The 14,672-nt window shown below is 41.0% G+C and overlaps 1 protein-coding gene across 1 annotated transcript in view; it reads left to right on the top strand.

The window, feature by feature from the left end:
- The window catches only part of PHACTR2 (phosphatase and actin regulator 2), a 50,034-nt gene extending 36,115 nt beyond the window's left edge, over positions 1 to 13,919 (top strand). The window contains exons 9-12 of the mRNA XM_048505398.1: positions 1,426 to 1,487; positions 4,642 to 4,779; positions 7,769 to 7,845; positions 11,512 to 13,919. Coding sequence (XP_048361355.1) covers positions 1,426 to 1,487; positions 4,642 to 4,779; positions 7,769 to 7,845; positions 11,512 to 11,527 — 293 coding nt within the window. The 3' untranslated portion in view covers positions 11,528 to 13,919. The remainder of the gene's footprint in view (positions 1 to 1,425; positions 1,488 to 4,641; positions 4,780 to 7,768; positions 7,846 to 11,511) is intronic.
- The last annotated feature ends 753 nt before the right edge of the window (positions 13,920 to 14,672 follow it).

The raw sequence follows: 14,672 nt of genomic DNA, 5'->3' as shown, positions 1-14,672 counted from the left end.
GCTGCATCTCACCCCAAAGTTCACAAACAGGCTGCAAAAAAGTATCCTGAATGTCACCCTGAAGTTAACGGACAGGCTGTGAAAAAGTACTCCTCCACCCACCCTCACGTTAACAACACCGCTACAGCCAAATACTATCAAAACCGATTACAAACCACACTATCACCTTGGACTACTAAACATTTGTCGGGTTTTGCATATGGACATCAGATTGCTTACTGTGGAGACAAGTTTATTGCTCTCGGCCTCCGATCACCCTGTCCTTGGTGTCATGCTCTGAAGTGGCAGGATGAGTCCCCAGGAATGTGCTACAGTGGCAGTACAGTCCAACTCCCTGCCCTTCAATCCTACCCTGAACCTCTTCACAGCCTTCTCACTTATCAACATCCAATTGCAGAACACTTCCTTTCTGCATCTCGAAAATACAACAGCTAATTCCACATGATGTCTTTTGGAGCCCACCAGGTGAAAGAGAGCAATAACACATTGCATTATAAAAAGACAACTACAGGAAGCTGCTGCAAAATATGCAAAGCCCATCAGTCCACAGACAGACTGTGAGGAAATATGCTGCATGTCACCTCAAAGTGCACAAACAGGCTGTAAAGAAATATGTTGAATGTCACCCCGAAATTTATAGAGAGCCTGTGATGAAGTATGCATAGCAAAGCACAGGTGCCCTGCTAGTAGATAATACTGGGCAGCCTAACACCCACCCACCCCCCAGTCTCTGGTTCGAGAAAGCCCCCCCCCCCATTGCCACATCTGGTTCCTAACCTAGTTTTTCCAGGCCAACATCAGATTTAGCTGACTGACTGGAACTTGCTTGTCTCAGTCTGTTGTTCCTCCTAGCTACATTGTCTCAATTATTATGCTTTATGATCATGAGCACAATTTTCAGGCTAGCCTGTATGAGATCCTATCCTCAATCACCTGATTGACTGAGCTAAGACAGGATACCTTCCTCTGAATATATAGTTTTCTTGCCTCAACCTAGTGGTGTGAAAGTAAGCACAGCTGCTGTCAAAAACATACACTACACCATTCAGTAGAAGCATTCCATGTAGCCCTCATTCTGGACCCAGGGCAGTATGGGAGTCAGGGAAGGTAAGATGGGAGAAACAGAAAGCTACTGTTCTCCAAACTCAAAGGTTAGATTGTAAATGCAGATCTTTGGGCCTGTGTTTTTATGGCTGGGAAATGAAAGTGAGCATCCCATCCCTGTTCTGAGTGTGTTAGAATGACTGAGGAAAACTACAGGGATAAAAAGAAACAATGGAACATGAAATTTAAAAAGCACAAACTGGAGTGAGCTAGAAATATACGAACATTGACTGTTTGTAGTTCTGTTGTATTGATCACATGCCTTGGATATATAATTAACATACCTCTAAATGTAGTTTCTTTCCCCTCATCTAAAAATAGAGAAGAATGAGGAAGAAGAGCAAGAAGCTAAAAGAGAACTAAAGCGCAGTCTCAGCAGAAAGGTACATAACATGCCTTGTATTTGAGTACAATGCAGACAGAAACTGGACTTGTGCACTTGCTTTTTATCACTGCAAGATGGCTTTTTCAAATGTCATTGCACTGAAGTCAGCCATCACAAGAAAACTTGCCTTTGACGTAGTTCAGCCTGTGTTCTTCCACATTCATCACAAATATCTTGCAATAGTAGAAAATCCAATTTGCTGGGTGCATGATACTTATTAATTGGAATAGGATCCACTACAATGGTATGACTGCAAAATGTGACAGTCATAAGTAAACACATCATCATATGACAACATCCTGAGCATCTTGTTCATATAGTCTGTAGAAGTTTTTAGAAGCAGCACCCAATTTGTGGAAGATACGTTTGTATAACTTTTCTATAAATATATGGTGGCTCAGGTCAGCCACAGCTATCCATACTTGGAAGCTTCTGTCTTTCTTCCTTAAACAAAGATATGGTTTACCCTATTAGTGCTTTCCCTCATGTGTTCCTTTAGTGGAACTCAGTTTCAAATTAAAGTGCACACTGCAGCCATCTTTCAGTCAGAATTGGTCCTAGGCCCTGACAATCACAGGTGCCTAGAAAATGACATGCCATGTGGAACTCCTGTGACACACCTGAAATTTGTTGGAGTGCTGAAATCAGCTTAGATTTTGACAAGATGAACTGTTCCAGAAGAAACTGCATCTTGGTGTATTTGCGTGGTTCTACTTGCATACTGCAGTTCCTCAAACCAAACAGTTTATATTGGTTTCAGAGGTGATGCGCTATCTAAGTTGCTAGCTTCTCTGAAGTTGGCTGACATTTTTGAAGTATTCAGATATGCTTTCATGTGCAAGATGATGGTAGTGATGAAGAACTAGAATGGAAATTGAGTTCAGCCCGGAGGACACAACTATGTTTTATGTGTGTTTGTGTAGTTCTTATATTTGTTTTTGTTTCCATCTGTTTCAATAAGAAGAGATATCGTAATAAGTTATTTGTGTACTAACCAATTGAGGTGGCATTCTCAGGGACTGTATCTCTTGCTCAAAGACTCTTCCCTACCAGATTTCAGCATTATAGACAACTAAACTGAAGGCTCAGTAATCTAAATGAAAGTTGTATCCAGTAACATCTGCAGTGTGAAACTTGTACCTCCCCCCCAGAGGATTCTTGCATAGCAGCGTAGGTAAGAGAAGACATTTGGTACCTCCAGCAGGCAGGCTACTGAACAGAAAGCGGAAGGGAACTCCACTTATGAGTAGAAGTACACAAGACAGGCGGACTTAGTATTGGTGTGCACTGCTATTAACAAATATAGAGACAAACAGCAGCTGAACTAATCACTTAGGGATGGTTTGCCAACCAGTCAGTAGCAGGTGACTGGTAGCTTGCCATTGGCTAATAATTGCTAACAGTAAGAGTCCTCCTTCCTTCTCATATGCTCCAGAAGGGCAACCATTTCCTCACTTGTTGTGCATCTCAGTTTGGCTCGGAAACTGCACAAAGCCAGGGTGCAGATAAGCACTGGACAGCCTCCACAAAGGTTGTCCTCTGCCAGGCACATTTTTACCCAGTTGCAGTGCCCTCCTGAGATGGCATGGGAGGAGAATGATGGCATGGGGCCATGCTAGTCCTAATTGTGAAGCTGCATCAAGGAAGCCTCTCTGCTGCACTTTGGGTCAACAGAAAGCACTGTGAGGAGGGTGGCAGGAGCCCCTCCAAGCTTCACAGTTCCAACCAGTTCCACCACTAGGAATCTAGGGTTACAACAGGGCACCCCAGTGTGGATGTACATCTTTCACCTGTGGTTCTTCCTGGATAGTAGCATGGTGTGCTGCCACATAGCTCCATCATGCCAAGCCACCCAGTGAGGCCTTCATTGCAAGAAATGTGGGGCAACACAGCAGTGTGACAGTCCCCCAGTGATAGGAGGAATGGGAATACACTGGGAAGAAGAATCCACCATTGCTGCTATCCCCTGTCACTGCTCTGATAAATAGATCTTGTGCCCTCTGGAACAGTTCTGCCACCAGAACTGTTACCTCTGCATAAAGGAAGTTGGCTACCTCTGCATAAAGGAAATTGGGGTGGGGGTGGGGATTTGCACCACAGTTCAATAGCAGACATGAGAAATAATTGAAAATGTCCAGTGTTAAAGAGAACAGACCAAGCTCAAACAAAGAGAAACTGATTTATGTGAAATCAAGAGACTCTTTCCACTGAAATAGCAATTGTGGAGAGGAACACGGGGGGAAAGAAAGACCTTTCAACAGTTCTCTTTCACCATAAGATCTCTTTTTGTGTCAGTTTTGTATCTGCTGATCTCTCCTGTCTTGTTCCTTCTCCTTCTTCCTTGAAGTAAAATTAGGCCTTTAGGGACCAGGAGAACAATTTGTTCTTACATAGATATTAACATTTGTTTTCATTTCTGTTAGGACTTTCCCCCCATTAACCTGGAAACTCTGGTTTGGAGCCATGGTTTGGTTATTACATCCAAAAAAGATTGATGAACTGGGCAATGACCCATAGTGGATTGAAAACTAGCTTGACAACTTAATTCAATTTCAACCATATAGGCATCATTAATAATTCTGGCTTATACAAACCATGGTTATCTAACAATTGCTAAGAATTGAGTGTACACATGTTATTTTAGAGCTTTATGTCCTGTCAGAAATCAGGTTGTGCTATAGCAGTGATGGCTAACCTTTTAGAGACCAAGTGCCAGAGGTGGAGCAAGGGGAAACTGCGCCCAGGGCACGCGTGCACCCTGCGCCCCTGCCACGCCCCTGTCCTGCCCTGGAACGCCCCCAGAATGCCCCGAAACACCCCCACTGTGCCCCTGGAACACCCTTGCCATGCCCTGCAGGGACATGTGCCCAGTGCATTGCGCACCCCTCACCCCCTTGATGCTGTGCCACTGCCAAGTGCCCAAACTGGGGTGACGGCATGCATACCCACAAAGAGGGCTCTGAGTGCCACCTCTGGCACGCGTGCCATAGGTTCGCCACCACTGTGCTGTAGCCTATTTTAGGGGTGATACTCCCAAATTGTTTTTTAAGACATTTACAAGTGACATTCTTTCATTAAAATGCTGTTCAAGGTAACTGTATGTCCTAAGTTGTCCTCTGAATTCATACATTTATACTTACTCTTTTGTATAGCTAAGTGTGAGACCAACAGTGGCTGAACTTCAAGCAAGGAGAATCTTACGTTTTCATGAGTATGTGGAAGTGACAGATTCTCCAGATTATGACCGTCGTGCTGATAAGCCCTGGGCAAGGTTAACACCTGCAGACAAGGCAAGAGACAAATATTTGTTATTAGACAACTTTATATCTCTAAGGTTCATTCGTATACTACCAATGCATGCAACAGTTGGCCCTTTCAGCCATTATGGAGCATATTCATTTGTAAGGAAATACAGACAGTGCAATCCTATGTGTGTGGCGGGGTGGCAAATTGATTAGTAGAGATGGCATGGGGAGCTGCCAAAACGTTTGTTCCCTCTGCTAGTGCAAGGGGCACCTCTGCCAGTGGAGGGGGCAAAGGTGCCAGCAGCCAGCTGCTTCTCAACTCCGTGGTAGCGAAACCTGGGTGCCTGGGCCATCACAGAGGTTAGTATGCTTTCACACGGGCTTTGCAATGAGGTGCACTGGGGCTCAGAGTTACAGCACCCTTTTGGGTGGCATAACTCCATTTAGCCCTATGAAAGCTTTCCAAAAGTAGGGGTTCATTTTTGTTTTCCATGCCTCCTCGCACTGCTGGAAAGCTCCCTAGATGCAGCTTTTGAGCATTGACTGCTTCCTTAGCCATCTTTCTGTCATTTCATTCAAACTGGAGTACCACACTGGAGTTGGACAAAGATTAAACAGTGATGTACAAGAAAGGTGTGAGCATTACTATGGTGCTGTTCACAGTCACAGGCTGCTGTTTGATCTCCAGTCTCTACCCACAGATAGGGGTAGAGACTGGAGGTCATAGTCATGCAGAAGAAGAAACACCAAGGGTCAGAAGTGACAACTAGCAAGTCAAAATGTCAACAATGGATAATCCGCAGTAGACAGCCAGTGTGGTGTAGTGGTTAAGAGTGGTGGACTCTAATCTGGAGAACCAAGTTTAATTCCCTATTCCTCCACATGAGCAGCAGACTGTAATTTGGTGAACCAGGTTTGTTTCCCCTGTTCCTACACATGAAGGCTGCTGGTGATCTTGGGCCAGTCACAACTCTCTGAGAACTCTTAGCCCCACCCACCTCATAAGGTGTCTGTTGTAAAGAGAGGAAGGAAAAGGAATTTGTAAGCCTCTTTGAGATGCCTTACAGGACAGAAAGGCAGGGAATAATCCAAGTACTATTTCTTCAGATAGGGTCAGTGTGGTGCAGCATGATACCCTTGCAAGTGGACATGTGCACTGAGGGACAGGGAATTCTTAGTAACTGATATGAAAACATTGCACCCACCAGTAAAAAGTATACTACTGGGTTATAACCACTGCTTTAGAAGACCCAGGAAGATGGGACTCTCTTCTCCATGTGATTTTTCCCCCCTTTGGAGAGAACTGGGGTATTTCAGTCTCAGCTAGTTGTTCTGGTTCTGAACTTTCTACAACTAAGACATTATGGCTCACATGTAGTGTCAACAAACACAGTTCTTTTTTTCCCCATAGCATTTATGTAAGGTAAACTGTGTGGAGTTTATTTAACTATTCCCTGTTTTTCTCTCAAATGGGGAACTGAGATGACTTATAACATTGTACTCCTCTCCTCCATTTAGTCTTCATGACAATAAACCTGTGAGGTAGTTTAGGGTTGAAAAGGAGTGAATGGTCCGATGGCATGCAGCAAGCTTCCATGACAGAACTGGAATTCAAACTGCGGTCTCTCAGATCCTAGTTCAGCACACTCAACCACTATATACCATTCTGGTTCCTTCCACTTTGTTGTCAGCTATTTGCAGGATATAAGGAAACATTTGGGACAGAGTGAGAGTGCGATAGTGCCTTATATTCTGCACTGCTAAATATTGCCATGAGAAAGAGGGGGAGAGGAGATGCAGTTTTGGTACTTTTGGGTGCAAACATGTTCCAATAAAATAGGATGATTGCTGTACAGAGCCACAATTCTTCACTCGGCTGTTGCTGAAATCCCATACTTCGAGATCACCCAAAGGATTAAGCAAAAGAATCTGCTGCTACCAGAGAAGGCTGTGGTCTGAGATGTCATTGTAGCAACATTGGATAATATTTGTTGTGTTGTCATTCTGTCCTGCATTGAAAGATGTGTGCTTCTAATGAGATGCTTTTTTATAATGGATTGAGAGATATTAAGGTTTTTTTAAAAAAATATCTAGGAGCAGCTAAAAGCAGTGATTATTCTATACTAAGAGTATTGTGTTAATACCGCTGAGTATGTGTAGACAGCCTTTTAAAGAAATTACTGTACAATAAATTGAGAGCGCAAACTGACTACTGTCTTTCTCCAATGTCACTGTTAGTTACCCATGTAAAGTACTCTAAATGACTTCTGTGCTTTATTATCTGCCAACTGAGAGAACATCAGACTGGAATGTCTAAACATTTTGTCCATTCTTACATAAAACTAATATTACAGCTAATTTCTAGATGAAAATCATTTATTTTGTATACCTAAAGGTTTTTCCTTTGGCTGAAGAGACAGGAATCTTGCAGCTTGTCCAGTTGCTATTCTTGAAGCTTTGGTCATCCACTCCACCTGGCTGAAATAATCTCCTTTGCTCATATTCATTAAGCAGATGGCTGTTTTAATTGAAAAAATATTTTTCTGCCACTATCCTCCCCAGATTTTTCCATGACTGCCATTTTCTGTATTTTTGTTATTTATTGCAATTCTGTATGTATAATGCTGTTTAAATAAGGGATGTAGGGAAAATAATTAGTTCTGTTAGTATTTGGGAAAGAAAATGAATTCTGAAAGAAAAAAGAAAAGGAAATTTTGAGTAAAACCCCAAAGCAATTTGTGGGATCAGTATCTGGCTTCCTAGCACAGCTCATGGCAAGATAAAGGTCTCTTTTAAGTTACAGTTTGACCATGATTATGCACAACTTTCTATGGTAAACAGTTTGTCTTTCTTTTGTCTGTGTGTGTGTGCGGGCACGCGCGCATACATATATACCTATGTAATATGAATGAACTGAGGGTAATAAGAGCACAGAAAATGTGAAAGCTCTTATAGTAAAATATACCCTGTTCCCAACTATATTATCCTTCCATTTAAGAACTCTCTAATTTTTACACTGTTTGGTTTAAATTAGGCAGCAATACGGAAAGAATTAAATGAATTTAAAAGCACAGAAATGGAAGTACATGAAGAGAGCCGACAGTTTACAAGGTATGGAAATAAAACTTTATATTTGTAGACAACAGTATTCTCGCATATCTAATCTAGGGACTTCTAGAATTCGATCTTGTTTAAGCAGGTGAATTATTTAAACCAATAGGACTACTAAATTAACCATTGATTTACAGAGATGTATCTAGGCAAACTGGAGCCCGGGGACAAACCCGCTCCCCCCCGGTATGGGCGGCCACCCTCCCTCACCACAACCAAACAATGATATTTTGAACCAGCTCACAAAACACCTACCACCCCCAGCAAAACATACATGGCTCTCTCCCCACCAACTCTCTTTCTTAATTGTGTCCTCACACCAGCCCTTTGAGGTAGGTTGTTAGTCTGAGAAACAGCTCCAAGCCACTGCAAGTGGGTATTAAGCATGTAAATCTCTCACAAAATCCAAATTCCCCTTTAAAATAAAACATTTCTAACTACAAACAAATGCTCAGTACATCATCTCTCACAAAACACCTCCAGTGGAATCCACCCCCAAATAGCACCACTTTAAACTAGGGAGTCCAGATTCTTCTTTTAAATCCACCTTAAAGGGAGAATCTGGGGTCCCCAGTTAAAACAACATTGAAAATGATGCTTTTGGGGGGTGGATTATTCCCCACCCTGAAACAGAAAGCATCACTTTTTTAAATGAAGTTTTCAAACTGTGGGACTCCTCTTCTACATTTCTCCCTTTAAGTCCTTGCCAAAGGGCAGGTGAATCGATAGAGGTGGTGCAATTTGGAGTGAGCCAGTTACTAAAGATTTCAGGTGATATTTAGGAGTCTCGCGCTGGTGATTCCATTAGAATTTTGGTTCAGGGGGTCCAAAGTTATGGACCTTTAAGGGCCCCATTTCCTATTAGCTCCTATTGGAAACAACTTTGGGCCCCCTGAACCAAACCTCACCTAACTTGGGTGGTATCATCAGGAGAGTCTCCTAAAGATACCCTGAAATTTTGGTGCTGCTAACTTAACAATTGCACCCCTGATAGCAGGCACACTCCAAATGTCCCCAGATTGTGTCCTAACTTGGGTGGTATCATCAGGAGAGTTTCCTGAAAAATCCCTGAACGTTTGGTACTGCTAGCCTAAAAACTGCGCTCCCTGAAGGCCAAAAACTGAAAAAACACTAAAAAATACAAAAAACACAAATTTGAAATTTTTGCACCCTGCACTAGGGGGCGCCCGGGGACATGGGGTAACCCATGTCCCCTAGGCAAATATGTCACTGCTGATTTACCATGTGATAAAGATCAGAAGATACAAGAATTGGAGAACTTGATGAACATATAAAACTTTCTTATGCCATATCAGTCCATTGGCCCATCAAGCTTAGCACTGTCTACTCTGATTTGGAGAATATGATTCACCTACCTGAATACAGTCCACTGGTAACTAATTATGGCCTGCCAAGTAATAGATAACCCTTACCTATTTTGGAGGTCTCAACCAGCGATTTGAGCCGCAGAAGCCAGCCGCAGTTTTCAGCTTACTCCTTCTGTAGTGTTTGCCTCCACTTTCATTCATCTAATACTCTATGTGTCTCCCAAGAGCTGGGATTATTACACAGTCTGAGACATTATATGTTGTAAGAAATACATGAAGTAATTAGTGGAATCCAAACTTAAAGTGCGGAGTTTCCTTCTCTTTGCTCTCCGGCTGGTCTTAGCAGTATTATCTTGTTATTGTGCTGGGCTCGATACCGTCGCTGCCTGCTGAGCGATTATAAAAAAATATCAGCTTTTAGCCGTAGTAACCTCGCTTTTGATGGACAAAGATAGCGATGTAAATATACCCCAAAATCTGACTGAAAAGAGAATGATATATTAAACATTCTTAGTAGGCTTGGGAAAACAATTCATAATGGGAGGCTTTTAAAAGAAGGAGACCGGATGATAAATGATGATAAATAAGTAAATGGGAAAAATGAATTTTCGATCAGTTCACCGAGCTTCAATAAACAGACTAAAAATATCGTGATCATTTTATAGCAGCGGATCAACTCTAGCTTTTGGCTAAAGTCCCAGTCAGGCAGTAAAGCCTTGAAGCTTAAGAAGCTCTAGATGGGCTACCTGGAGTAGTTGAGACAGGTTGGTATTGGCATGTCCTTCAGCCTTAGATTAAAATAACAGTGCACATGCACAGTTTTTGCCTTGCATAATTAAATCACTTCAAAAATAATATGATGGAAACACTATATTTAGATGTTCTTCCTTTTTTAGGAAATCAAACTAAATTATGAAATCGTAACCAATTTTTTTAAAATTTAAGCATTCACTTGAATTTCATTTTAATCCCTGTTTTCATTAGACCACTATTTCAGATCCAACAATATATGGAGACCAAAGAAGTAATTGCACATTGGCTTCAGTCAGCTCTACTCAGGCTTAAATGATGTTTCGTGGAAAATACATCTTCAGCTTCATCGTATAAGTTTTTGATTTTGCACGTTCGAATTTGTTCTCTCTGTTGGCACTGGTATGCCTCTGATGCTAATCAGGTTAGTGTTTCTTTTCTTGGCGAATAGCTCCCCTGGTGCAGTTGGAGCATAGCTGTCAAAGCTTTTAAAGCGTCTCCTTTCGGTAGCTCAACCTTTCAGAGTGTTAAATTTCAGTTTTGGTTCACAAATATCTTTGATCCCCTACAACATGCAAGGATTTCTAGTTTGGAAGCGAGGGCTGCTGACTTCTCAAAAGCACCGTGTTGTTCATGCCTGCAGAGTAATGTGCAAAATTGTGCAAATAGTGACTAGTGAGTGGGGGAAATGGGGCGAGATTCAACCAATCCGAAAATGGAGGCCTGCTCCATACGCATGTGAAAAATGAGACTACAGAAGAGTTTTTCATCAGAGTAGTGCTTAAGTGGTGCTTTATAAGAGAAAGCCCTCGGCTTGTGGGGAAACCATTTCCAGTGGCTTCCCAATAACCGGCCCTGACTCCTCGAAGCTAAAGGGAAAGATTGCCAGGCAGCAGTGGGGAACTACAGGGTGAGAAGTCCCAAGAGGCAGGCATCAGCCCTGCTCAGCCACAGAGCATTTAGAAAGTGCAAAATCAGCCTATGAAGAAGATTTAAAGATGTATTTAAGATTAATTACTCAATTACTATTCCCATTTACATTGGCTAAAATAAATTTTATTTTAAAATCATCATCACCATTTCCTTATTTTACTGCAAAAACTTGCCAGTGGTATTTGTGCTGTGAATTGTTTCTGTCCAGCTCAGCATTTCTGAGATTTTTAGGCAGGGGAGAACAGTGGGTGAATAATTCTAAAACTCAGTGTGAAATCTTATTGTTACTCTAGTTAAATGCCACTTTTCCTTGTTACAAAGGTCTGTAAAGCTGCTTTCGCAAAAAAAAATCAACAACATCAAATCTGATTATTAATAATACTAAACCCAATAACCTGACTGGATGAAAGGAAAGGCAGGTGGCTCATGGTCCTGGGAAAACTTTATGATAAGAGACCGTATAGAACCGAGTGTGGAATGTGTTTGAATGTGGTCTTGGGGTGATCAGTGAAGTGGTATCTAGGTAATTCAAACCCAATTCCGCCCAGGTGGAAAAAAACTTTCTTTGGGGACTACTAATACGACATGTTCTGATTTTGGCAACAATGGAAGAAGAGACATATACAAACAAAGATGCTTATGATTTCCTCTACAGGTTTCACCGTCCATAATTGTTTGAAAATAATCTGGAGTCTAGATGTGAAAAATCTTTCCTGGGGAAAGCAAAGCTTCCAGAAGAACTGAGAGTGCACAGGACCTGGAATGTCTGCCTGAAATCACTGAAGAACATGGCCCTCATGTTTAACGTGATGACTTGGAAGTAATACTGGGGGAAAATATGCGTCTGGCAACAATAATAAAAGTGGCCAAGCAATCCTGTTATTCCAAGCCACTCCTTACAAATCTCTTCTTAGCAGTTTGTCGGGGGGGAAAGCAGCAGATGATTGTTGCCAGAAAGTACCAATCATTTCTTCATGGAATTCTTCATGGAAGCAATTTCATGCTACATTTAGATTTTGGAACTTTTTGACTTGAAAATGCAAATTCATGAATATGAACTATTGTATTGGTCTCTGTTCCAGAATCCTTAGCTTGGCACATCCAGGTGGAAAGCCACTGAAGACGGGGTTTTTCATCAACAGAATGTACAGAAATTGAATTTTGCACAGAATCTGTGAACTTGCCACTACTTAGTCGAAGAATAATTCGTAGGTGTAGTTACAATGTACAATTATCCTACTTTTCAAAAGTACATTGAATTTTCAGTCTTGCTCACAGGTAGGCTTACGTAAGTGCCAGAGGTATGTCAGTAGAACTTTCAAACAGGTAATTGTGCTGGATTGCAAAACAGATATATGTATTTTATATACAAACTTATTTTAAAGGAAAACCTCAGGTCCCCCTCCCATAATCATGTATCAGTTTGGGTACTTTGTGTAGGAAAGACAATAAGAAAATGGTAGAATTTTGCTTTTGTAGTCATTACCAACATGATAACTTCTAATCTTGCTTAGGCAGATAGTATTGACAAATTCTGAAGCCAAAATAATGAATGAAAGTAATGAAACGGACTATCAAATAGTTCTGGACTGCTAGTAATAGTGTAGTTTAGACATAAAGCCATGGCTTACCAGGGTTAGTCTGTGAAACCAGGACAATCACTGGTTTGCCTTGACAAGAGCTGGTTTCATTTCCTTCTCTAAAGCCTGAAAGGCATTACTGAAGAACAAGCCAAAACATTAAACTAGACACATTTGTAAATGACTCAAAACCATAGTTAAGAAATGTGGTCCTTGTTTGACAAACTCTAACAAATCATAGTTATTGGAGTGGTCTATCTTACCATAGTTTACATAAACCCATGGTTCTATGTGATATCTCAACTGAGACTATATGCTGAGGCTGGGGTGGGGAGCTCAAGCTTCTTCAGACTGGACCTGATGTAATTTACCTCAGAGGTCCTATCAGACCACCAAGGTTGTACAGCCCCATGCTGCTGCCATGTACCTATACAGTAGTACCTGGTTGTTCCAGAGCAGAAAAGGAGAGGGACATTTTTTCAGGACAACAGCACTGGCATTCTACCTAGAATGATGCTGTATGCCTCATATTGCCTACCCCTTAAGACTAACTGAAGAGAGAAAATATCATGAGCAAAATCCTTCCCTGTATGAGAATTGTGCCTGCACATGGAAAATCAACCTGTTCTTCCTCATGCCCCCAACTTGGTGTATATTTACAAGCATTACACAAAGCAGCCTGTAACGTGAGACGTGGGGGAGCCTGTCATCTGTCCCACGCTCCTCTGCTCAGTCAAGTTGAGGAAAAACCTAGAAAGGTATATGGGAGGAAGATAGATATCACTCATTCCAGTAAGGTCTGGCACACGAAGTGTCCTTGTGCATGTATGTTGAGAAGGTGGAGGCAGTAGCAAGGGAGCGCCTTCATCCTCTATGCCTGATTTCTCTATCTCTCCCCACCCTCACCCCTTCTGGGCAGCAGGACTAGAAGGACCATTGGTCTGACACAGCAGGCTCTTCTTATGTTATTAATGAAATATTGTGACCACACAGGATGGGTGGGAGTATGTTTTGTGTTACCAATAAAATTCTCAATGGCATTGTGATGACTCCAAAAAGTTTTTGGAATCTATAGCCCGTATCTGTTGTGTGAATAATATGAAGCAAATTGTCTACTTTTATACTATCTTATAATTGTATTTGTGAATGCATTAATAGCTAAGTTTAATATGAGGTGATGTGAAAGACAATATGTACTTTTATTACAGTGGCCCTAATTATGGTGGCTTGTTATAAGCCTATTACATTGTTTACACTAAAAAATTGGCTTATATTAGCACTTATTTATCATTTTAATGTACACAGTGAAATTCTGGGCCTGAAATACTCAAGGGCATATACTGCAGTATTACAATATATATGTGCTATTTATCCTTTTTAATGTATGTATATACTACAGTTTATTTTTGTTCATGTGCCCTTTTTAGTTCTTAATTACAAAGTATACATATTTTTTTCAGGCAATAAATGGTCTCTATGGTAATTTTTTTGTGTGTTATTCTTTTTAGAATTTGTGTGTTATTCTTTTTTGCTTTATTTACAAAATGAAAATTGTATGATTTTTCAAAAACAAAAATGTAATGTGTAGTTGCTAATGTGGGGTGGGATCCCACACATTGCTAACAAATTGAATGTATGGAAGAGATTTTTGCCATTTTCCACAATATTATCCTGCATCCTTGGAAAAACCACACTTGAGAAGAACCTTTGGAAACTTCCATTCCATTCTTGTGCAGGCTCGTGTTATTTTCACACAATTCTGTTGATTTTCACTTGTTACATACCCTGTGCCGCAACCCATACCATTCCTAAAAAGCCCCCAACTTTTGCATGGGCATAAGGGTTTGCCATAGGAAGAAAAACATACAAAAACACTTCTGCAATTTGCTGCATTTGCAATATATACTCTCCACTCAATGATTTTTTTACTAATACAGCAAGCTACATATTTGTGTTGGTAACATTAAAATATTTCCTGATCATGTCTTATTTACATAAATTTAAAAATCTTGCTAACATTTTACATGTTGGGTTGAAAACAAAAATTTTAATCACAAAATCAGGAATCTCCTGAAACAGCCAAGTATGCCCTGTACTAAATAGCCAGTATTCTGTGCAATGTATTACACACGTTAAGAAAGACTGTGAAATTTGGTCTGTAATGCTGTAACATCACAGAAATCAGCTAATGTATTTTCCAGTTTTCTCATCTGAACAACTTGTGGGAGGACCTGAG

The sequence above is a fragment of the Sphaerodactylus townsendi genome, linkage group LG01 (genome assembly GCF_021028975.2).
Source record: "Sphaerodactylus townsendi isolate TG3544 linkage group LG01, MPM_Stown_v2.3, whole genome shotgun sequence".
Lineage (NCBI taxonomy): Eukaryota > Metazoa > Chordata > Lepidosauria > Squamata > Sphaerodactylidae > Sphaerodactylus > Sphaerodactylus townsendi.
Note: the sequence above shows the minus strand (reverse complement) of the source record. Positions and strands in the feature narration are given on the sequence as shown.